At 37.7% G+C, this 26266-nt stretch overlaps 1 protein-coding gene across 3 annotated transcripts in view; it reads left to right on the forward strand.

The window, feature by feature from the left end:
- The window catches only part of SEC23IP (SEC23 interacting protein), a 42991-nt gene that overhangs the window by 1358 nt on the left and 15367 nt on the right, over positions 1-26266 (forward strand). For all 3 annotated transcript variants that reach the window (XM_087432711.1, XM_014785792.2, XM_087432712.1), the window contains exons 2-12: positions 3973-4505; positions 6713-6935; positions 8315-8508; positions 12622-12711; positions 14633-14753; positions 15937-16026; positions 17195-17336; positions 18737-18945; positions 19310-19428; positions 19833-19985; positions 21352-21447. In XM_087432711.1, the coding sequence (XP_087288837.1) occupies positions 3973-4505; positions 6713-6935; positions 8315-8508; positions 12622-12711; positions 14633-14753; positions 15937-16026; positions 17195-17336; positions 18737-18945; positions 19310-19428; positions 19833-19985; positions 21352-21447 (1970 nt within the window). The remainder of the gene's footprint in view (positions 1-3972; positions 4506-6712; positions 6936-8314; positions 8509-12621; positions 12712-14632; positions 14754-15936; positions 16027-17194; positions 17337-18736; positions 18946-19309; positions 19429-19832; positions 19986-21351; positions 21448-26266) is intronic.

A 26266-nucleotide genomic window follows, 5' to 3' on the forward strand; every position in this document is an offset into this window, starting at 1 on the left:
CTGGTGTGCTGTAGACCAATTTTTCAATAGGTTTTTGTTGAACCAATGAAAGGATGAGAGTCAGGAATATGTATGTCTCATTTTGACAGTGTGGCTGAAAGGTTAAGTGTTGCCATTTTTGGTGAAGGACTAGCCTGGCTGGAGCAGAATGCTGTGGGAAGTTGCGTGAATAAATAAGGCCATACGTGGGGTTTTTGTATTATTTTCTGCTTCACAAATGTTTGGTTCATGCCTGTCTTCCTTGCTATATAGCATTTGGTTTGTGTGTGTCACTATCAATTAATGCTGAACATTTTCATTGTCAAGTACAGGATAACTGTACCTGTCTTGAAAACTTGTTTCTTGGAGATAGCTTACTTTTTTTTTTTCTTTTTGTGAGGAAGATCAGCCCTGAGCTAACATCCATGCCAATCCTCCTGTTTTTGCTGAGGAAGACTGGCCCTGAGCTAACATCCATGCCCATCTTCCTCCACTTTATATGGAACACCACCACAGCATGGCCTGACAAGCGGTGCGTCGCTGCGTGCCCGGGATCCGAACCTGGGCTGCCAGCAATGGAGTGCACGCACTTAACTGTTACGCCGTGGGGCCGGCCCCGATAGCTTACTTTTTAATGAGGAAATTAGTAGTTTTTAGAGCTAAAATTCTATAACAAATATTTCTCCACCTCTAAAAGAGATTTGATCGTTAGAAACCCATTCAGAGAATTTCCAGAGACGAAAGAAGAACCTGTCTCGTGGGAAGCAACAGTTAATCATGTCAGTGAAAGAGACACATAGGAAGCAGTTTCATTCATTCAATAAACATGGGTTGAGCAGCTTCTATTTGCGAGGCCCCATTCCACATGTCAGGGAGACGCGGAAGAGCAGATAGCATTGCCATCAGTGACTGCACAGTACGCACACACACACTGTACCCAACGGTGTAAGCAGTTGTGATACGGGTACGTAATGGCGGGAAAAAGGGGTTGATAAGGCTGCTGTGAACGCTGTGGCTGACCAGGGAGAGGACATCCCTTAGGCCTGCAGGGCCTCACAGAGGAGATGCTTCTTGAGCTGAGTGTCGAAGGATACATAGAAATTAGGGAGTCTGGAGAGACAGGTATGTGTGAAAACCTGTAGATTTGGCAGGATTTGCTGGTAGGTGCTCACGTTCTCCCTCCCCCTCTCTCCCTGCCCCTCCACCAGTAGATCGGTGTGACTAGAGTGTGTGCAGCGGAGTGGCTCGAGGGGTCAATGGGGACCAGATTACGAAGGGCTTCATATGCCATACTGAGGAGTTTGTAGTTCATCCTTTGGGGTGTGAGGAGCCTCTGAAGGATGTTAAACAAGGCAGTGAAATTAGAGGTGTGTTTCAGAAAGACTGGAGTTTTCTGAGATTGCACCAGAGTAAAGCTGACTGTCACGAGAGCGATCAGTCTGGAGGCCACACTGAGTCAGGCAGGAGTGGACAGTGTTCTAGCCCTAGTCAGCCACATTGGGTATGAAGAGCAGGGAACACGTGTGAGATTTTTAGACTGTAAAGTTGTTGGGACTTAGTGACTCACTGAAGGCCAGACTGTCAGCACAGAGGTGCCTTCTGTTTGTTCAATTTTAGCCCCAAGACCTAGCTCTCTGCCTGGTATATAGTGGATGCCGTGTACATATTTCTTGAATGAAGATTTGAATGATGAAATGAAGGGTATGAGAGAGAGGGATGAGTCTGAGAGACTAGATTTCTGGTTTGAGTGGATTGATGTTGGCAAACATCTGTTGAGATAGTGGTAAAAGGAGCACCTGGAGGGGGACAGTTAAGATGGTAAATTCAATTTTAGGCTTACTAAGTTTGAGGTGTATGTGGCTAAGTCTGCCAAAAGAATTGAGGAAGCAGTTGGAAAATAGGTTCTGGACCATGCGAGAACAGTCTCGATTTGAGACAGAGTTGTGTCGACCCAAAATAACCAATAACTGTTCTATAGATAAGAGAGATAGGTGAGTTTACTTGAGCCAGAGTGAGGATTATAACCCAGGAAGACCTTTTACAGAAAGGAAGAAAGCCTTCCAGAGAAACATGGTTTTCTTACAGTTTTATGTCTTTTTAGAGCAAAGAACGTACATTAAACATGCCCAGGATACATTTTCATAAAAGTTTCAAATAGGTAGGTAGTTGCAAATTAGCAGGTCAACATGACCCTGGTGTTGGGAAAGGGAACTTATTTTAGGAGTACAAATATGGGTGCTAACCAATAGGGCGTAGGAGGGGAAGTATGCATTCTTAAGAGTGTGTTCTTTACTTTAATGGATAAAGCAGATGTACAATGTATGTTTGATAGGCCAAAGTCAGGTTTTTTTTTTTTAGTTCAAGCCGAATCAGTTTTGAATCAGAATACTTATCTCATTTATCCCAATATGTGAACATCTCTTGTCAGTTGGGAGTGTCACAAGTATACAAGTGCTCATTAAAGTTGTGGGTCTCAGTGCCAAATGTGTCCACATGTAATTAGAAAGTGCCCCTGAGATGAGGCTGGCAGTGTGTTGAGATCAGTATTCCATTTGTATGACACTAATCAGAGAAAAAGTTTCATGGATCAGGTTAATCCCAAGTTGTTTAAAGGATAAAAGATACCACCGAGGTTTTTCCATGCTTTTGATTGCTGAGAGATGGACTACAGGTGAATCCAAGTGAGGTTGGACTCAGTGAGGGACTGAGAAGAGAGAGTGGGACCTGGAAATATATCAGAAAAGTAGAATGATATAAGCAGATAAAGGGCCTTGTGCAGGAAGTGATATTTTATTTTTAGTTACAAAGAAACAACTGAGAGGAGTATTGTGAATAGTGGAGTATCTTGGTTCAGTTGATGTATGTGAAATATAATGGGAGCATCCTAGAAGCTCAAGCAAGAGTCTCTGTGAGCCCAGTGGCCCCTTTCTGCAGAGGTCAAGAAGGAGCCTGGACCTTGAAAGAAGGCCCCTGTGGCAGTCTCAAGGGCAGGGATCACAGTGTGCCTGTGTGCTGGCTGTGGGTCCACCCCTCTGGTTGGGCTCCATGCCTCCAGCTGTAGAAGAGGGAATGAGCCAGGAGAAGGAAAAGATTAGGAAGAGGAGGACAAAAGTTTCAACAAGCTAAAGGCTCATAGAAGTTTAGTAAGGAAGAGTAGGCTGGACTTTTGAGGCCATGTGGAGGGAAAATGTTTTTATTTTACAACTTGGTGGCAGAAGAGAAGATAAATAGTTTGGTGTTGATAATACCCACAGTGAAGATCAATTTGGGCAAAGGGAAGTGAGGAGAACTTTCTTTGGTTAGAAAATGACTTTTCTAGCGATTGGTGTTCCCTAACGACTAATTATTGAGTTGTGATACTGTGTGATTTTAGTGATGGCAATTAGTGGTTGACCTACTTTGCCTTGGGAGTGCAAATACCACATGTTCATTTGTACAATGAGTGCTTTGTAGGTAAGAGCCTTGACACACCCCTTCTTGTCAACAGTTAATAGCTGTACTTTAGTTTCTTGTCATTACTGTAGAAATAAAACTATGTGTATTTGGGTAGTAGAATAATATTTGAATTATTTCTTACAGGAAAAAACATTCAAAATAACACGTAAAAATATTAGGTATAGATTTTGTTTCTATTTTTAAACGCTTCTATATAGAAATATGTATAATTTATATTTATTTACAAAATAAATAATACATAAGTATTTATATTTATTTAAAAAGTATGGAAGGGTATGTACCAAGATGTTACCAGTATTAACAGTGATTGTCTCTGGGAGGTGGGCTTATGAATGAATTATAATTTTTCTCTCCTTTTGTTTCTTATTTATATTTTCTAGTTTTTCATTTAAAACAAAAAAGTTTTCAATTTTTTCTCTGTAATGCAGAAATATAACAACAAAATAAGAGGTACAATTGCTAGGTCTGCTGTATAGATTCCTATCTACAGAATGATAGAATACCCTTTAAACCATTTGCCCTCCTGTTCCCTTTCAGAGGATTCCACGGATGTTGGTGAGGAGGACAGCTTCCTTGGTCAGACTTCTGCTCACATGTCTACCCCACAGACATTTAGTTACTTCTCTCAGGTATCGAGCAGTAGTGATCCTTTTGGGAATATTGGACAGTCACCGTTAACAACTACAGCAACATCGGCTGGACAATCAGCATTCTCCAAGTCCCCAACTGCTCTCCCTTTTACAACGGGATCCCAAGATATGTCAAATGCATTTTCACCATCTGTTTCGAAGGCTCAATATGGTGCTCCACCTTGTTCACAGATAGGAATAAATACTTATCTGCCTTCTCAGCCAAGTAGTCTCCCGCCTTCAAGTTTTGGGAGCCCACCCCAAGGAACACCCCAACAAGGATACAATCCATATCGCCATACCCCTGTAAGCAGCAGGGCTAATCCTTATATTGCACCACCACAGCTGCAACAGTGCCATACACCAGGCCATCCCACTCATCCTCCGCCCTCTGGACCCCCTGTTCAGATGTACCAGATGCCTCCAGGATCATTGCCACCGGTAGGGAGATGTGTTTTTATATCCTAAGTGTTCACTCTAATTTTTAATCTCTCTCTCATCTTAGCCTATGTTTTTAAAAACGCTGTGCTTTTAATAATCAATATGATGGCACATTATTTTTAGAGGTATTCTTTGTAAGCTACATGATTTGAAGTAAACATTCTATTAAAGGTAGCACATTGAATGGTTCATATTTTAGTTTATATTGTCTATTTATGGAAGTAGTAATTGATTTTAATGAGTTAACTTATGTCAGTATTTCCAGATTTTAATGTAAGATACCAATAATAAATGTCATCTGGGGACTTGTGAGAGTCGAGGCAATTATTAACAGACTGCCAGCTTCTCATTTTTTAATTATACTGTTCAATCAGAACACTCAATTACAGCGACTAAAATTGATTACCTCAATAATTTCTTTTATTTACATTTGTGGAGTTTGGATAGACAGTCAGACTATCTCAGGAGAGTGATGGAATAACATTTGCATTGGGTAAGTTTGATGAAATTCCCTTATGCTTTTTTCCAGCTAATTATTCAACTGACTTCCAAAGGGAAATCAACTGAATCAAAAAAGGGAAATGATTAAAAGGAAGAATTAAGAACCAACTCAGTGTGGCAGAGATAGCAGTGTTATAATCGGAGTGTAACCTAACTTCTCTCTTGGGGTTAGAGAATGGGCTCCATTTTATCATTTAATTTAAATCATATCGGTACACAAACTCTTGATAATGTTGGATTTTAGCATATTGGAAAGTAACCAGATTCATAGCATGTAGTATAGTTAATAGTTACATTTTTGCTAATTAAATTTTTGAAAAGACTTCTAATTAAGAATTTTTTTTTTTTTTTTTGTGAGGAGATCAGCCCTGTGCTAACATCTGCCAATCCTCCTCTTTTTTTGTTGAGGAAGACTGGCCCTGGGCTAACATCCGTGCCCATCTTCCTTCACTTTATATGGGACGCCGCCACAGCATGGCTTGCCAAGCAGTGCGTCAGCGCGCCCAGGATCTGAACCGGCGAACCCTGGGGCTGCCACAGCGGAACGTGCACACTTAACTGCTTGCGCCACCGGGCCGGCCCTCTAATTAAGAATTTAAGAAGATGATAATTTCAAATTTAAAGAAAAGTTGCAAAAATAAAAATAGCACAAAGAACACCCTAGTACCCTTAAGTCACATTTACTAATCATTAACGTAATACTCCATTTCTTCTACCATTTGTGCGTGTGTGCGCACTGTCACGAGTTTGAGCATTCTTTTTTCTGTCTTTCTCTCTCCCTTTGTCACTCTGTATTTGTGCAATTTTTGGGGGAAACATTTGGGAGTCAGTTAGATATGTTGTGACTCTTTGCTCCTAAATACTTTAGTGTGTATTTCCTAAGAATAAGGATAGTCTTTTACATAACTGCAGTACAGTTATCACCTCAGTAAATTTAACAGTGGTGCAACATTCCAAAATGATTTTTAATTAAAAAATATAAAAATAATTTTATTATGATTTTAAAAATATTTTCATGCAGAAGATTTGAAAAATGCAGAATAATCAAATGAATAAAAATTGCCGCCATATAACCCCTCTTTTCATTTTGTTATATGTCTGTCTTATCTTTTTTCTAGACAAACATCATATGGTGTTTTCTAGCCAAATATTGTATATGGCTTTTGTGAACATATTTGAGATATTATTAAGATTTTTTCTATACCATTTTTAGTGGCTCTAGAGAATTACAGCATTTGAATAAAAGATAATGTATTTAATCAGGTTTCTGTTAGACATTTGAATTGTGTCCACTGATTTTCTATTATGAATAACCTTTTGGTATACATCCTTGTACATAAATTTTTACTTGTTTTTATAATTATATCTTTAGGATGAATTCTTAGAAATGGAATGGCTAGGTCAAGGAATATGCACGTTTTAAAGATTACATAAATTACGGAAGACATATTGCTGGATTGATTTCTGTAAAGGTGTTAGTTGACTTTGCCATCATGTGAGAAAGCCCAGTTCACTTTGTGACTGATTTGGGGTTTTGTTAGATTTAAGAAAAAATTTTAATTGCTTTGGGGCCTACTTATTAAACTAAATAGTTGTCCAGAAATTTATGTAGGATAATTATTATTAATGTCAGTTTGGGTCTGAAGCATATAGAAAATTGTTCCTGTGGATAAACATGAGGGTCCTAACTTTTTTGTCTCCTCCAGATTCCTCCTGCAGTGCAGTCGGGGCTGCCCCCTCCAACCCAGCAGCAGACACTTGCTAGACCTGTGGCTCCCTCTGTGCAAGCGCCACCTCCTTTTTTACTTCAAAACCAATATGAACCTGTTCAACCCCACTGGTTTTACTGCAAGGAGGTGGAATACAAACAACTATGGATGCCTTTCAGTGTGTTTGACTCTTTAAATCTTGAAGAAATCTATAATTCAGGTAAGCACTGGTCATGCATCGTTTGTGTCTGCTTTTAGGAAGAGAAGAAATGAAGGGTATTTATCTATGGGCTACTTTTTGTGAATGTCAGATTCCTTAATCCTTGTAGACCTCACCAGACTCTGTACCTTAACATAGTGATATTATTTTTTATTTATTTATTTTTTTTGTGAGGAAGATCAACCCTGAGCTAACATCTGCCAATCCTCCTCTTTTTTTTGCTGAGAAAGACTGGCCCTGGGCTAACATCCATGCCCATCTTCCTCTACTTTATATGGGACGCCGCCACAGCATGGCTTGACAAGCGGTGCGTCGGTGCGTGCCCGGGATCTGAACTGGCGAACCCCGGGCCGCTGCAGCGGAATGCGCGCACTTAACCGCTTGCGCCACTGGGCCGGCCCCAAGATAGTGATATTAATATAAGTCCTGAGTGATTTGAGCTAGGTATTTGAAGAAATGTTTTTTAATTTTCAACAATTTGAACATTTCAACAATTTAAATGTTTTAGTTATTTTCTTTAGTTTAAAAATGTTTTAAATCAGAGAAATAGAGTAGTTCATATAATCCAGGTGTCAATTTTCCTATTTCCCTTATTTATTTAGTTATGAGGCATTTATAAAGTATTTTCTATGGAACTCTTGTTCCTGAAGATGCTCTGAAAAAAATGTTCCATGGTTAGGTGAGTTTTGGAAATGCTGTAACTTATCCACCTCTTGAGATAGACACTGCACAGGAGTATGTTAAGGCTCTGAGAAATCTTGCGGTAATAGAAATAGATTTCTTTGTGTGTCTTGATGATATCTCGTCATGGGACTTAAAAATCACCAACTAGGATCCTGAGAAATGTACTTCCTGGAGTATTGCTGCTTTGATTTAAAAACAAAATCCATGAGTTATTTGAATTATTTTATGATCATGTTTTTAAATTTTGCCCTGGCTATTTCTTCTTCACTTGAGTCATGGGCCGGCCCCATGGCGTAGCTGTTAAGTGCGCGCGCTCTGCTGCTGTCAGCCCGGGTTCGGATCCCGGGCACGCACCTATGCACCACTTGTCAGGCCATGCTGTGGCGGTGTCCCATATAAAGTGGAGAAAGATGGGCACGGATGTTAGCTCAGGGCCAGTCTTCCTCAGCAAAAAAAGGAGGATTGGCGTGGATGTTAGCTCAGGGCTGATCTTCCTCTCACACACACACACACAAAAACAAAAAAGCACAAGGAAGAGTCATAATTGTGAGTAGCACAGATCAAATTTCTATTTTTAAACAAAAATGAGCTTAGTTCTATTGTCTTTAAGGATTGACTTGTCACCATATTTGTTATTTATTACTTTTAAATATGCTTTGTAACTGTCGGGTTAAAATGTGGGCTTTGTGCTCCAGTCCAGCCAGACCCTGAGAGTGTGGTTCTTGGCACGGATGGAGGGCGCTACGACGTTTACCTCTATGACCGAATGAGGAAAGCTGTGTACTGGGAAGAGGAGCCAGCTGAAGTGAGACGCTGTACTTGGTTTTACAAAGGGGACACGGATAGCAGATTTATTCCCTACACAGAGGAGTTCAGTGAAAAACTAGAGGTGCGTGGGCTTTATTTATCCCTTGATGCTTTTCTTTAAAAAAAATGTAGACTCTTATTCATTGGAGCTTCATGTAACACTACTCACAGTGGAGCAGACTTTATTTATAAGAGAGCCTGTCTTGGTCTTATTGACAAAGAAGATCGCTTTTTAAGTGATGCCATCATTCATGAGGTCCCAGTCGTGGCCTCAGTGTCTTTCAGGGGCACATCACAGACCTAATGAGCTACTTACTTGTGTCAAACCTTCAAAAGAACTTAGTCTTCTGGGATCTGTTGACAACACATGCCAACCATATGGACGCGTTTCAAATTAATACTCAGTGAAAGGCTTGAAATTAACCTCTGGTTTATGATAATAAATACAAAACAAAATAGGAACAAATGTCATGAGACTTATTAGCCATTTTATAACTGGTGGTTCATGTTGTTTTATCTAGTTGTGTTAATTTCTTGTGATAATTCTCCTTCATAGTTGAGTATTAAATATTTGATATAAGTTAAATGAATTCAGTTGCTTACATGGGAAATGAGATATAGAACATTTTAGTTACTGTTTTTTAATGGAGTAGTTATTAAAACTTGGATAACCAACACCAACATTAAACAAAACAACGCTAATTTTAACATTAAAAAGAGCCTCTAAAATCTTGCCTGGATTCATGTTTTGAATAGCTTCAAGCAAGGTTTTGTGTTCTGTTTAGGAGCTGACAGTCAAGTTTAACAGCTGGCTATTAATTACTAAATTTTTTTGTCCTGAGAGAACTTAATAATATAATTAATAGAAATAAGGAAAAATTAAATCACAATCTTGTCATCCTTTCAAATCAAACTCTACATTTAAAAGATATTTTCTTAGACTATTGTCTATCCATATACATATTTTTTATAACAATTATAGATTTTTTGTGGAGTATATTTTACTTTTTTAAAAAAAAAAATTTATAAATGCAATTCTTAGTTGTTATCAATTGTGCCTGCTCTGGAAATGTTAATCTCTATAGTAGTAACTTTGAAATACTATTCTGTAACCAAATCAGCACCAAAAGGTGAGTGTTGGCCTAAAGTAAGACAGGTTAGTTGGAGTTACATAAATTGGAAAAGAAGCTTGTTGAGAGCAGAGGCTTCAAATTTTTCTCATTTCGACCTGTAGTAAGAAATACATTTTACATTGAGATTTAGTACACACGCTTTGCGCGCGCGCGCGCACACACACACGCCTATACGTATATTTATTTACCAGAAACAGTGATATTTGGTAAACTGCCTATCCAGGAAAAAAAGCCCCTGATTTATAGCATTTGCTGATTTCCGTAGTGTAAATACTCCCACCATGGCCAATTTTAAGCTATCAACATGATGTTATTGGACACAGAGTTGAGAAGAGATATGTGTGATCAGCTCTTGTGAGCTGGTGTGAGCCAGCTCTAATGCACCACTAAAAATAAAAGTCCATGGAACAGTCCTTAGCCTTCTAGGTGTCATTCACTTTGATATTTTCTATTTCATTTAAAACAGTGATTTTACATTTTATTACTGGTCATGACCCACAGTTTGAAAAAAACTGATTTAGAGCAGAGTCAGAACCTAGTTAAGAAGAGCAGAGAGTGAAAAGAAGGCATAAAATTAATTTTGTTGTTGGAAATACCAAATGTCAGGAGGCACCAGTCTTAATTTTAGTTATTTGAATAAGGAAAAAAATGTGTAAAGGAGTGCTGAAATCTATAGCTTAGTTTTAGACCTAAATAATTAAACAAACGTGTACTATAATTTTTGGCACCTTTGATAGGACTCTCCTGAAGGTATAACATCTCAAGGCTGGATGTTTAGTCCTATTATTTTAAAGCTAAAGTATATATTTTCAAGTCTAAACAGTATCTGAAAGTATAAACTTTATCCTAACTGTATCTGTTTATAAATGGGTGACACTGGGTTTGAGGTGGGATAGCTATCCATGTACTGACCATCTGAACAGCACATGGCTGTTCTTAACCTAGGGAGACTTTACCTCCTGGGTAGCCACTTCCAGGAAACTCAGACCACATCAGGGAAGAGGAAGGGCAGGTTAGGAAGTAAGAAAGCCCATGAGAAAAAGAGAACCAGATGATACATATTGCTCAGTATTGTATAGGGGATCCTGTCCTATCAGCACTAAGACAAAACAACAGAAGAGTTGGAAACAGAAAACACTTTTAACTTGATGACGACATGATTGTCTACATAGAAAATCAGGAGAACCTCTACCATTAGCATCGCAAGTCTGTGGATATAAAATCAACATATACAAATTAATAACATTTCCATACAATAGAAATAACAAATTAGAAACCATAATGAAAAAAGAAGATACTATTTATAACACTAACAAAACTACAGAATAAGTAGGAAAAAAAGTCCAACAAAAGATATATATGAGCTAAATGGAGAAAAACTATAAAACAGATTTGAAGGACGTAAAAGATGACCTCAAGAAATGGAGCTAATATTATGTTCATAGGTGCACAGTCTCAATATAATAAGGATATTAGTTCTTCCCAAATTATTTTATAAATTTTATGTAATCCCAATCAAAATCACATTAGGGTTTTTTACGTAAAATTTGAAAACTGCTTCTAAATTTCATATGTAAAGTCAAAGTGTCAAGAATAACCAAGACCATTTTGAAGAATGATGTGTGGAAACTTGCTCTACCAGACAAGATTTATTATAAAGCTGTGGATTGAAAGGAAATATGAAGAAGTGAAAATAATTCTTAAAATGGTAAAACTTTTCTTTCTTTAAACATTTTTGTTTGTAATCTTGATTTTAAAAATTATAAATAGGGGCTGGCCCCACGGCATAGTGGTTGGGTTCAGTGTGCTCCGCTTCAGCAGCCCAGGTTTGTGGGTTCAGATTCGGAGTGTGGACCTACATCACTTGTCACCATGCTGTGGTGGCGACCCACATACAAAATAGAGGAAGATTGGCACAGATGTTACTTAGAGGAAGAGGAGGTTAATCTTCCTTAAGCAAAAAAAGGAGGAAGGTTGGCAACAGATGTTAGCTCAGGGCAAATCTTCCTCACCCCAAAAAATAAAAAAAATTATAAATATGTTTAAAATTTAAAAAAGCAAAGTGAGGGAGAGGGTCAAATGGATAGAGGCTGATGGAGAGGAATTGTTACTGAATGACTGTCCAGGAGACAGAAAGAAACATTTCTATTTTGACATGATTGTCAAATAATCATTGTTATTAATCATCTTGACTCTCCAAGAGGCCCTCACTTTTGCCTTGTAGAAAGCAGAGTAGTATATCTGGAGGAAGAGTAAGAAAAGGGTTGAACAGTTAAGTCTTTGGAGTCAGAAAGTTGTGGGTGGGAGTGAACTACGTTCCTGCCTTTGCTACTTACCAGTGTGTAATCTCGTGAAATTGTGAACTTAAAATCTCTACTAGGGGTTGAATTGTGCTCCCCCCACCCCCAAAAAAGATATGTTGAAGTCCTAACCTCCAGGACCTCAGAATGTGAGCTTATTGGGAAATAGGGTCCATGCAGATGTAATTAGTTAAGATGAGATCATACTGGAGTAGGGTGGGCCCCTAATCCGAAATGACTGGTATCCTTATAAGAAGACAGCCGTGTTAAGACACAGAGCAACAACGCCATGTGAAAATAGAGGATTTGAGTGATGTATCTGTAAGCCAAGGAACGCAAAAGATTGCCGGCACACCACCAGAGCTAGGAAGAGGCAAGGAAGGAGTTCCCTGTAGGTTTCAGAGGGCGCATGGCCCTGCTGACACCTTGACTTCGGACTTGCAGCTCCAGAACTTAGACAAATTTCTGTTGTTTTAAGCCATGCAGTTTGTGGTACTTTGTTATGGCAGCCCTGGGGAACTAATAGACTGTCTAAACCTTGGTTTTCTCCTCTATGTAGTGGGGATAATATTATTTAGGAGTATTGAGAGTAATTGATTGAATGAGGTAATGTATGTAAAATGATAAGCAAGTATGGAAACCAGTTAGTATCTGAGAGCTGCTATTACTGTTATTTTTATGACCATCATAGTTATAATTTTCTTTCACACTTTCTCTCAGTGTGGTATAGATTTGTCTTATATGTTGTTTCCATTATTGTAGGCTGAATATAAAAAAGCTGTAACCACCAATCAATGGCACCGTAGATTAGAGTTTCCAAGTGGAGAGACAATTGTTATGCACAATCCAAAGGTAATGATATTAAGATATTAAAGTGTTAGGTTCATTTTCATAATTATTTTGCTGAATGTGTTTGATAAATGTTTATTTTTTATTAACTTCTGCAGTGGGGATATATTTATTACAAGTGCATTGCTTTTAAAACCTTGCTGTAGTTCACATTGATCATAGAAACAAAAATGAAATTTAAAGTTTTCTCATGAAGTTTTTATAACAACGTGTTAGCTGAAGCTTAGTGTGTCCCATTGAAGTTGTTTGATAAATTTTTGTACTTGATCAGGGGTCAGCAGACTTTTTCTGTAAAGGGCCATAGAGTAAATATTTAAGGCTTTATGGGCCACATGGTCTCTGTTGCAGCTATCAACTCTGCCATTGTACCCTGAAAGCAGCTACAGATAATATGTAAACCAATCATTGTGTCTGTTTCAATAAAACTTTAATTATAAAAGCAAGCGCTAGGCCAGATTAGGTTTGCAGGCCATAGTTTGTCCACCCTGCCCTTGATGATGGTTTGTTTCAACCTTGAAAGTAAAAATATGTCCTTCCTCTTTTTATTTGTATTGTCTCCATGAACTTTTCATGTGTTTTTAAGATATTAATTAGTGGTGTTCTGATTCTTTCATTTACCATCCTTAATCTCTCTGCGCTCCAGGTTCCTCACCTGCGATAAGATTTACCTCCCAGCGTCATATTTTAGATAAAGTGAGATAATTGATGCAGAAGCATCTCGCATAGTGCTTGGCATACAGAAGTTTCTCAGCACATATGCTATTTATTTCAGAAAAGTACAAAAGGAAACAAAAATAACCTATAATCTAACCACCTCAATAGTCCTTATCGATATTGAAATAAATAAAAATAAAAGCATATTCATATGCCAACAAAATTTAAGCAGTATAAAAAGGTATCAAATGAAAAAAGCCTTTTACCACTGTATTCCCCCAATTTCTCCTCGTAATGATAACCACTCTTAACCTTTTGTTTTTGTTTTTTTAACCTTTGTTTTTTATACAAACACAAAAATTTTGCATACCATCTTGCATGCGTTCTTTTCTTTTTTTTTAAAGAAAAATTTTTGTATGACACCAGGCTAAATTTAATACAGGCTTGTGCTGAAAAATGATATTTCAGTCAACGACAGATCATATATGCAACAGTAGTCCTGTAACATTTTAACAGAGCTCACAAATTCCTGTTGCCTAGTGATGTTGCAGCCATTCTCAGTTCATAGCACAACGCATTACAGTCATGTGCCGCATAATGACGATTTGGTCAACGATGGGCTACATGTATGACGGTGGTCCTGTAAGATTAGTACCATATAGCCTAGGTGTGTAGTAGCCTGTACCATCTAGGTTTGTGTAAGTACACTCTATAATGGTTGCACGACTATGAAATCACCTAACAACACATTTTTCAGAACGTATCCCCTGGTTAAGTGATGCATGACTATACCATTGATTTAAAAATATATGTCTTCCTAAAATGTGGTGGGTAAATCAGTTTTTGGCATTCAAATTGAATTTGTATATTACTTGGGAATCTTACTATTTAAAAGATTTTGCCGTAAATGTTTTTCTAAGACAAAGATTTCTCTATTCCAGGTAACTTTTCCTTAATTTCTTATGTGTAAACCTAGATTTTTATATTACATTTTTAAATCAAAGTATACTACTTCTGATTTAGTTGTATTATTTTCCAACATAAGCATTGGGAATAATGGTATTGATTTGCTTAGTTTTAATGGTTAATGGACAGTAGCAGGACTTTTACAAAATTGGTTTTGGGAGAACAGTACTGGTACTTGATTTATAGACTATCCATTCTACGAAGTATTTTATTATGTATTGAAATAAATTATTTAGACTGGAGTGGAAATGAATTTGGTAGTGAGCGGTAGTGAGTGTCATAATCCTTCTGTTGTATCTTGAAGGTTATTGTTCAGTTCCAGCCTTCATCAGTGCCAGATGAATGGGGAACCACACAAGATGGACAGACAAGGCCCAGGGTTGTAAAGCGTGGAATTGATGATAACCTTGATGAAATTCCTGATGGTGTGTATAGTTTGTTTAGGACCAAGGTCATTTTTAGACTTCTCTATTTTAGCCTCATTTTTTAGAATGATGAAAAAAGAAACAATTATTAGGATTACCCACCATAACATGCAGAAATCAGCCAGGTTGGCACATATCTTTCTTTTTAATTTTATTACTTTTATATCTGTTTACTTTTTAATTTAAAATTTTGTTGAAGATATACAAACCATGTATTATAGATTCTAAAATATGTATTGTTGTGAAGAAGCACTTTGCTTGTTGAAACTATTAGGCTTTTGGCAATACTTTTGCCCTTGTTTGGTCATGCCTCATCTTGTTTGTATTACTTTAGCACAGAAGTTGGCAAACTTTTTCTGTGAAGGGCCAGATAGTAAATATTTTAGGCTTTGCAGGCCATGTGGACTCTATTGCATCTGCTCAACTTGGCCATTGTAGTATGAAAGCATCTATAGACAGTATGTAAACAAATGGGTATAGCTGTGTTCCAATAAAACTTTATTTATAAAGACAGGCAGTGAGCAGGATTTGGCCCATGAGCTGTGGTTTGCCAACCCCTGCTCCAGTATGTGTGTTTTGGTTTCTCCTATTATACTATTTACAGTATGGATTTTATTTTGACACTTACATACTTCGTTTGTTTCATTGTCTTATGAAATTACAAAATAAATGTACTCATATTGTGAATCTGAATGAAATAACCAGAGTAAAATAGTAGATTTAAGTTGGAGATATTCCTATATAGTATGTATGAGTCTAACAAATTAAAGGGAAAGATTTTAAAGTTTGTATTGGCAAATTGCTTTTCCATGTGGGGCTTAGTGCCCTGAGGATTTCTGAAGAAATCACAGGGTTGTGGAGCCTCTGTTGGTACAAAACTGCTGGTCATCATATGCTGATAGCCTCTGGGTGGCCTCCTTCCTCCACTGCTTGGTTTAGTTCACTGTTATTTGCCAAGATGGACTTTGAGCTGTTATTCTCATTTGATAGAGAGTAATGAGGCTTATTAGCTTTGAAGGGTCATGAATTTCTTTGGCAAGTTTGTGTTGCAAAGGCGATATCTAGAATATTGCTATTCAAGTAAGAAAACCCAAACAATTTCCCACCTCATTGTATGTATGTATATATGTACGTATGTATGTATGTGTGTGTGTATGTATGTATGTGCGTATTTCTTTTGTAGGGGAAATGCCTCAGGTTGACCATTTGGTGTTCATGGTACATGGCATTGGACCTGTGTGTGACTTGCGCTTTAGAAGCATTATTGAATGTGGTAAGTAGTAGTCATTTTATTTCATGGAATGATTTGAGAACTAATAGAAGGACTTTTAAGTGTTCTTTTTTAAAGCCAACTCCTGATTGTTCTGTATTTTTTTATTTTTGAGGAAGATTGGCCCTGCATTAACATCTCTTGGCAGTCTTCCTCTTTTTTCTTTTTTCTTCCCAAAGCCCCCGGATGTAGTTGCACATCATAGTTGTGGAGTTGTAGCTCTTTTATGTGGGATGCCGCCTCAGCATGGCTTGTTGAGCGGTGAGTAGGTCCGTGCCCAGGATCTGAACTGGCGAACCCTGGGCTGCCGAAGTGGAACATGTGAACTTAACTGCTGTGCTACCGGGCTGCCCCTAAGTGTTCATTTTTAAGATAGTTCCAGCTGTATACTACTGACTGAGGGACTGTAAGATGCGATTTAAATGGTCACTGGGAAATATCAATTTGTACTTGATTTGCTCTTATGACATATATAACTCATAAAATTCTAGACTGTGAAGAATTAGAAGGGCTCTTGGAAATAATTTAGACTTTCTGACAGACAGCCTCTGCCTAAGCACTTCCAGCAACTAGAAACACCTGTGTGTTGAGCTGATTTATAGTGAATTAGTTGTGAGAAAATGTTACTGGAACTATGAATCTGCCTGGTTTACTTAGAATTTTGAAGTTTTATTTTTATGTCTGTATAATAATAGTTTGTATTTATTGAATACTTGGTGTGTGCCAAGTGTCTTCCATGTATTACATCATTTAACCCTCACAATCAGCGTTTGGGGCCTAGGTGCTGTCACTGTTATCCCCCCATAGGTGATGAACTGGGGCCCAGAGGGGTAAGTTAACCTCTCCCGTATCACAGTCTGTGGCTTCTGGAGCAGGGATCCAACGGCAGGGAGTTTGATTCCAGAGTGTACCCATAGTGCCCTGCTGACTCCCAGTAGTGGTAGTTAAACTAATGTTTTTTTAGTCATTTATACATTCCTGTAAAATAATGAAAAGTTAAAAAGAGCTTCCAAAAGGTTGGGGTTTAATTTTTTTGGACTAATTTTGTTATCTTTTTTTCCTCAAAAAGTTTGTGATAAAAGTACTGGCATGTTTGAGGGAATTGCTGACTACCTGTCGAGCTAGGAAAATTTAATCAATTTAATTTGTCTTCCCTGATTTTTTTTTTAAGTGGATGATTTTAGGGTGGTTTCTCTCAAATTGCTGCAGACGCATTTCAAGAAAGCTTTAGATGATCGGAAAGTAAGCAGAGTGGAGTTCCTTCCAGTTCATTGGCATAGTTCCCTAGGTGGGGATGCCACAGGTGTTGACAGGTTGGTGGATTTTGATAACTTGTTTTTCAGATTAGTCAAACTTAAAATTTAAACCATAATATGAAATAGTTTATTATGACTTGAACAAATGTATTTCTTTATTTTAATTATATACTTGTTCTGATGTATGATTAAATACTGGCTGTTAGGTTTATATGCTACTTTTCTGTGTGTGTGTGTGTGTGTGTGTGTGTGTGTGTGTGTGTGTGAGTCCATGCATACATATATATGCATTCTGTTTTTTTCTCCCTCCCCCCTCCCTCCAAAGCCCCAGTAGATAGTTGTATGTCATAGTTGCACATCCTTCTAGTTGCTGTACGTGGGACGCGGCCTCAGCATGGCCGGAGAAGCGGTGCATCGGTGCGCGCCCAGGATCCGAACCCAGGCTGCTAGTAGCGGAGCGCGCGCACTTAACTGCTAAGCCACGGTGCCGGCTCATATGCATTCCTATTGTAAAGATTTAAGAGAATCTTAAGATATTTAAGCCAGTTTTAAAATACTATTCTAATCTGTAGTGGTTTAGACAAGGGCCTGTCTTTTACATTGTAGGATGTTTAGCAGTATCCTTGGCCGCTACCCTCTAGGTAACAGTAGCACCCGCCCCGCCCCAGGCCCCCAGATTATTGTTCCTCAGTAGAAACTCTCTTGGCAGGACAATTCTTTATCATGCAATGCTGTTGTGTGCACGGTAGGCCGTTTAGCATCCTTTGTCTAAAGGCCAGCAGCACTCACCAGGCACTGTGACAACTAAAAATGGCCCACTGAATTTTGAATGTTCCCAGCTGAGAACTACAGATTTAGGAAATATTTACACTGGAACACAGGGCTAATAACGTAACTGGATTCTAGTGAATGTCATCATGTTTCAGGGCACAGGTTTAATAAAACAGATCCTACAAACAGCATTCTATGTTATTCCTTGTTAGGCCCTATTATGAGAGTGTTTTCTTTCTCTCTGGATGTTCATGAATTTTACTATGGCCATTCTCAAATCAGGAAAGATTTTCATTCCATGAAGCTCCTTTCTTGCCCCTTGCTACGTTATCTATTGTCCTTTCACCACAATTTTTTGTCAGGTACTCTGATTTCCAATTAATTGGAAGAAAAATGGAAGAGTAGGCTTTTCTCTTTAAAAATAAAATTAGAATCTTGGTATGGGCCTTAGTTTATATGATGACTCTTCAGAGAATCCCAAAATCATAGTACAGTTGTAGGCACACATAACAACTTCTTTGCCTTATCTTGATTTATTTTTAATAACTCTGTCTACAGAATCAACTTGTAATTAGTCTGTGGGCTTCTTTTACTTGTATTTTCAGAAATCAAAATCTAAACTTTTAAAAATCCATAGATATAAGGTGGCTACTCAATGAACATACTTTTTTTTTCTGTCTAAACAGGAATATTAAGAAAATCACTTTACCAAGTATTGGTCGGTTTCGTCACTTTACCAATGAAACCTTGCTAGATATTTTATTTTACAATAGCCCCACCTACTGTCAGAGGATTGTGGAAAAAGTAGGAATGGAGATAAACCGTCTGCTTGCACTCTTTATGAGTCGGAACCCAGACTTCAAAGGAGGGATCTCTGTTGCTGGTCACAGTTTAGGTAAAGCTGTCAAATATCCACATTTTAAACATAATTTTTGTTGAGTTATCACTGCTTTCAGTGTGGGTGACATTGTTAGTGCAAGATTTAGAATTATAGATTTAAGTTTTATAAAGGGTAGAAGTGAATGCTTTGACTTTAGATTCTCCCGTTGGTGTTTACCTCTTCTAGGAATTACCTAGGAATGCTTTATATTTTAATTTATTCTCTGTGGCAAAACAAGAATATTGATTATCAGATCGTAATTAACATGTAACTTTTGTATCACTTCTGCCTACGGACTTGGAAAAAAAAAGTAAGAGACTTTATTTTGTGTTATACAAGTACCTAGTGCTTTATAAAACAAAATCCTTCTTTTTCTTAGGTTCTTTAATATTGTTTGACATCCTGTCTAATCAAAAAGATTTGAATTTATCAAAGTCTCCTGGGCCTTTTGCTGTTGCTAATGGAGTTGTGAAGCAGCCACATTTTCAGGAAAAGCAGGTATGACCCAATTAACATTTAGATTTAGAGTTGGAGCTGAACAGTTTTCCAAAATCTGAATTGTTTCCTGAAATGTTTTTATATGTCAAAGTATAATGAAGTTTACAAGTGTAATGGAATCGTATAGCTTGTTGTTTGAGTTTCTCACTCTTCTTCCTTATGGATTATAAATTTAAATGTGAGAGAAAGTTTGATTTAAAAAAAGTTAAATTATTGTGGGAAATGGGAGCATGAGTGATTATTAAATTTATATACTTTTTTAGAATATTCAAACTTTGGATGACAAACTACCTAAAATTATGATTTGTATGTAGAGCAAAATTGTTTAAAATTTTTTTGTAGATCAGGAGACATTTTATGGGACTTTTTCTGAGCTTTGCAATGTTCCTGACTTTTTTTTTAAGATGCCTGAAGAGCCAAAGCTGACTTTGGATGAGTCTTGTGATCTTGACGTTGAAAATGAAGAAGTCCTAACTTTGCAAGAAACTCTGGAAGGACTTAGCCTCTCTGAATACTTTAGCACTTTTGAAAAGGAAAAGATTGATATGGAATCTCTGGTACTGGTGATCGTTTGATTCATTTTTGTTTAAAATTGTTTTTCCTGTGTATAAGATTGAAAATTAACAATGATTTAAACACTCTTACATCACGATATATTCCAGATAAGGCAGAGACTTAAATGTTTAAAAAATTGAAAAACACAGGAGAATTTTTTTAATATAATTTGGGAAGGCTTTTCTAAGTATGATACAAAACCCAGAAGCATAAAAGAAAAATTGCATAGCGGGAGACGCCATAAACAACACGTAAAGGCCAGTGCTAGATTAAGACTATTTAGAACACGTTATAGACAGAGGGCTTATTTCCCTACTTATTCAAAGCTTCTACAAATTAGTTACACAAAGACCATCAGCACAATGGGAAAATAGGCAAAGCATATGAACAGATGATATATAGGAAAGGAAGTAACAAGTATCGTATCGTATGAAAACTCATGAGAGAAATGCGTATTATCATAAGAAATGCTTCTTATGAAAACTCATGAGAGAAATGCAAATTAAAAGTGCAGTGAGATTTTTTTTAACCTATCAGTTTGGCAAAAATAAAGAATTTGATAATATACTGTGTAACCAGGAGGAGGGGAAGTAGGCATTGTTACATATTGTTCGTGAGAGTGTAAATTGGTACAGCCTCTGTGGAGGGCAGTTTGGCAATATCTTTTAAACTATGAAAAATACCTTTTGCCCCAGCAATTTCACTGGCAGGAATAATTCCTACAGAGAAATATCCGCACAAGAACATCTACAAGAATACTCACTGCAGCACTGTTTGTAATAGCAAACCTTAGCGACACCCTCTGTGTCCAGTAGTAGGGCACTGGTGAAATCATTTATGGTGCCTCCACATAATGGAATACCCTGCAGCTGTTGAGTGAATGAGACGACGTCAGAGATATTGGTGTGAAATGACCTCTAAGAAACGTTATGTGAAAAGAGCAAAGTTCAGTCCTGTTTGCGTAGCAGGCTACACACACGAGGAAAAACGTGCAGATGCTGTGTGTACATAAGATATCTGTGGAAGGAGAGCAGATTGCCAGCAGTTGCTTCTGAGAGAACTGGGTGGTTGGGCCAAGAGTGGAGATGAGAGACTTCGTTGTATGCTTGACTATAGCTTTTGAATTTTGTACAATAAGCTTGTGTTTTCTGTTAAAAATTAATAGAATGATTTAGATTTGGAAGCCTAAGATGTTGCAGTCTAAATTAACCCATGATTTAAAAACAAAAAAAATTAACTTTAAAAAAATTGATTGGATCTTAGATTGCTTTAGATGATATGGTTTCTTGTTATAATTTCCTTATTTCAATTGCAGTTCATCTGTCACTAGATTGGTTAATTAATGTGCTTGTTTGTTTGCTTTTAAAGCTTATGTGTACAGTTGATGACCTGAAGGAAATGGGCATACCCCTTGGACCCAGAAAGAAGATAGCTAACTTCGTAAAACATAAAGCGATTAAACTGGTAAAGTTCATTTCTGCCCTAAAAAAGAAACTAAAACTCATCTGTGACTAGCATATTTTTGTTAATACCACTATGGTTAGGCCAGCTAGTGTGCTCCCTGCCCAAGGGCGCAGTAGTGGAGTTGATGGAAGCCCAGATTTGGGAGTCAGCCAGAACTGGATTTAAATTCCAGTTAGGGTAACTGACCATCCCTGTTTTCCTGGGACTGAGAGAATTCCCAGGATGAAGGACTTTCCGTTTTAAAATTGATATTTGGGGATTTCCCAGTACAAAAACTAAGTTATTCCGGACAAATCGATGAGTTGCTGACCCTAATTCCCAGTTCAACCACTTATTAACTACATATTCATGAACAGTTTGCTTAACTTGTCTGATCCTTGGTTTCCTTCATTTCTTTTATTTTTTCTTTCTTTCTTTTTTTTTTTTTTGTGAGGAAGATCAGCCCTGAGCTAACATCCATGCCAATCCTCCTCTTTTTGCTGTGATCCTTGGTTTCCTTCATTTCTAAAATGGGAGTGATGATACCTTCCTAATAAATGTCAGCTCCTTTTCCCTCTTCCCAATCCTGTTGACCATCTAAAGAGATAAGAACACACTCACTAAAATCTCATTATATAATAATTAAAAAGCAAAAATGCAGTACAAAACAAAGTAACAACTAAAAAACATTTAGAAATAAAACAACTGGGAAAAACTCACAAGTTTTATTTAATTTTCATTTATTAAATTAATTTTGTAGTGATTTTCTAAATACTTAATTAGAAAAATTAGCACTTAGGGTGGCTGTTTTATTTTTGTTGTTATTAACATGGTCTTTGTTGATCCTTCCATCTTTTGAACTACTGTAGTTCTTTTATTTGAGTTATGTGTTTGGAACTTAACATATACCCCCCTATATGTAGTATGACTATCAAGTCATAGGACTAATTTGTTATGATTAGCTTAAGCAGTTGAGTTATTCAGCATTTTATGAATATTTTTTGGGTCAGGTACTGGGCTCAGTTTTGAGGATTTGGAGATGAACTGAGGTCATGTGGTCTAGTTGGGGAGAGATTTGACCACAGTGACGATGCATCAGTCCTGTAACAGTGTGCTGTCCGTACTGTCCGAGCCAGATGAGGGGTGGCAGTTCTGGCCTGGGGAGAAGGGGCTGGGGTTGGTGAGAGAAGACCTCCCCAAGGTGTAGATGCTTGAGCTTGAAGGAGAGGTACCATCAGGGGAAATGGCCTTCCAGCAGTGGGCTGTGTTTTCCTCTGGCTGAAATAGCAGGTGAGCTGGGAATAGGGTGGGGCAGAGGGTCTGGAGGCCAGAATGGCAGATGTGGAAGTTTGGATTTTCTCTTGTAAGGGAGTGGTTCTCACCGTGTTCTTATGGCCATGAAAGTCACGGTGCTTTTAAACAGACATCATGAGATTCTGACCTGCTTCTGTGACAAATCATGATTTAACACCAAGTCTGTGTTCAGTCTAAATTTTAATTTTAACTTTAGAAATTTTAATATTTAAAAATATGTGCTGTGAAGCACATTATAATTTCAGGCATGAGCAAATGTATCTATAGTAAATGAATTTTTGAACATATTGACTCCTTCCTGGTTTTTCCATTAACATTTGCTTTCGTTTGCTGTCTGCTAGGGCCTACTGGCTGATGGAGTACTAAAGCGAAAAAAATTGGAGCACATCTTGAAGTTGAGAGAATTTTGTTAGCAACCTGATCTTTAAAATTTTATTTTTTTGTGAATTGGGCCACAGTTTCATTTTAGCAGCAGTAAAGCTCTTTCAGTTTTTGAGGGGACATTGAGGACCACTGCTGTAGGGCAGTGGAGCAGTGGGGACAGTTCCATGATGGGCTTGTGTTTTCGAGAGTTCACTTGGTTACAATGTGGAGCTGGAGTTGGAAGGGGATGAAGCTGGAGGCTGTTAGGAATTTCTTAGAGTAGGCCTTGTAATTATTCAGTGACTCAGCCAGAGATGATGGGGTATAATAGGAAATGGAAAAGAAGGGTGCAGCTCAAAAGACATTTTAGACATAAATATGTCTTTAGAACATTGTTTTTGGTATGTAGTTGATTGAAGGTAACAATGAAGATTAAGCGTTGAGAAAGAGGATGTTAGCTTTGGCAGTTAAGTTTAATTTCATTTTTTCTGTATATTGAATCATATAATTTCAGTTTACAAAGAGCTCTTCACTTCATCTGAGGCTCACAACAGGCCTGTGAGGTAGATCCCAAGGCATTAATCTCTGACGAGCTCCGTGGTCACACTGAAACCAGGCCCCGAGTGCGCTAGTGTCGTTCCTTTCTGTCAGGCTAGGTTCCCCGTGCCTAAGCACGTTTGTCTCCATGTGCACACCAGTGACACACAAGCCTGTAAAAGCACAAGAAATGAGAAGCTCTGCTTTCAGGCCCTATATCGTGTCCTTGGTTATGTTCTATAATAAAAGGAAAAAAGTAGAAAAGTGTTCTATAGTTCTTGAAAATTTTCTAGAAGGAGCCTGGTTTATACACTGTAGTTGCTTAGATATATAAATTATGGCATATAAGAATGTTTTGAAAGGAATGAAAGTCTATAAAGTGATCTTATTTTTTAAATTCAAAAGTAATTGCCTCTGGATGAACCATGAAACTTTCTCAGCTGTGTTGCGTTGATTGCTCTACATTTTTCACAGGTAACAAGAGCTACCAGATCAATAATAAGATAATACGGTGTGTCCTATTGATTTACTATAACTGAAATAATGGGATCAAAATTATCCAATTATTTTATAATCAGAAGATCAAGTATTTGTGGTCTGAGTGCTTTTTTTCCCCCTCTGTAAACCATTTTAGTGATTTTCATTTAAGGAATAGTTTTTAGTGTTGGGAATATTGATAGTCAAGTATGTGTGTATAGGTTCACTTCATTTTAAAATTATTGTGTGTGTCTAGGGGAAATAAAACAACTGTGCAATAGGACAGTTTATGATCTATTTAGACAGCTCTCTTATCAATTTAGGATATTCTATGAGTATAATGGGAGGTACTTCTGAGTGAGAAAGGAAATTTATTTATTTATTTTTATAATTTTATTTATTTATTTATTTTTTCCCCCAAAACCCCAGTTGTATGTCATAGCTGCACATCCTTCTAGTTGCTGTATGTGGGACGTGGCCTCAGCATGGCCGGAGAAGCGGTGCTTCAGTGCGTGCCTGGGATCCAAACCCAGGCCACCAACAGTGAAGCGCGTGCACTTAACCACTAAGCCATGGGGCCGGCCCAAGAAAGCAAATTTAAACTGAAGCACTCTGCATGTTCTTCATTTTGGATTTTAGGTTTAATCTTTTGCTGCCTCCAAAGGGCAGAGATAACCATGCCTTCCAAAACATTTTTGGTGGAATCAGTTCCAAGCTGGATGGCAGAGAGTTTTCTTTTTGCTATATTGCCTGTTGACTTAACCAATTGGACTTGTTTTCCTGATTTCCTAGTATTTGGAATTCATTAATAGACAAGATTGGTTTGGCCAGCTGTTTTGTTTGGGCACTGTTGATAGCTGTTTAAGCAGAGCCTTGCACAGTCATTCACAGCCTGGGGAGTGAGGGCTACTGGAACATGTGCTTGTGGGGAATGGCCACATCCACCCACGGCAGCTGTTCATGTTCTCCTGCTGCTGCTGCTGTATCAGGGTGTGATCACAAACCAGCGTGAGTGGATTTGATCTCATTACTTCAGTGATACTCCTGTTCCATAGATGCTCCCAAAGCTTTTGTTTACTTATTTATTTTTGGAAATGCGTACATCTTAAGTGTTCAGTGAGATGAGTTTTGACAATTTTTGCGCCTGTGTAATCACCACCTAAAACAAGAAATGGAGAGTTTCTGTCACTCATAATTCCATCATGCTTCTTTCTAGTCAACGCCTCCCACCATTCAACTGCGTGCTATTCTGATTTCTATCACTATTGAATAGTTTTGCCTGTTCTAGAAGTTCATATAAATGGAATCAACACTACATACTCTTTTGTATCTGGCTTCTTTTACTCAAAATAATGTTTTTGAGCTTCATCCAGTTGTTGCATCATTTGCAGATTATTCCTCTTTATTTCTGAGTAGTTATTCCTTTGTATGAATATACCACAATGTGTTTATCTGTTCTTCCCAAAACGCTTTTAAGGAAAACTTGTGAGTGGTTCAATGCAGACATAATGGGTGTAAATGTGTTGAATGAAGAAATTTCTCCTAAATTACACATCTTTATAGGAAGTATGTATTTTACAATTATATAGTACTTCTAAACTGTCTAAAGTTGAGATTGTAAAGGAAGAAGTTGGCATTTTTTACTTTTTTTTTTTTTGGTGAGGAAGATTGGCCTTGAGGTAACATCTGTTGCCAATCTTCCTCTTTTGCTTGAGGAAGATTGTCCTCTGAGCTAACATCTGTGCCAGTCCTCCTCCACCTTTTGTATGTGGGATGCTGCCACAGCATGCCTTGATGAGTGGTGTGTAGGTCTGTGCCTGGGATCTGAACCCACGAACCCCGGGCTGCCGAAGCAGAGTGCGTGAACTTAACCACTGCGCCACCAGGCCGGCCCCAATTTTTTATTTTTTATTATTAAAATGTTAAATTATGTAGAAAAGTAGAGTGACTAGTATAATGATAGCCAATACTTAGATTTAATTGTAGCTGTTTTGCTGTAGTTTTTCTTTGCTTCTTAATCTTTTTTTTATTAAGAATTTTAAAGTACATTATAGACATCATGGTAATTCCTCCTTAAGTATTTAGTGTGTGTCTCTAAAAAGGACATTTCTGTAATCACCACAATGCCATTGTTGTGTCTAAGAAATTA

This window comes from Ceratotherium simum, chromosome 6, assembly GCF_057802395.1.
Source record: "Ceratotherium simum simum isolate JZ-2026a chromosome 6, ASM5780239v1, whole genome shotgun sequence".
Taxonomy (NCBI): Eukaryota; Metazoa; Chordata; class Mammalia; order Perissodactyla; family Rhinocerotidae; genus Ceratotherium; species Ceratotherium simum.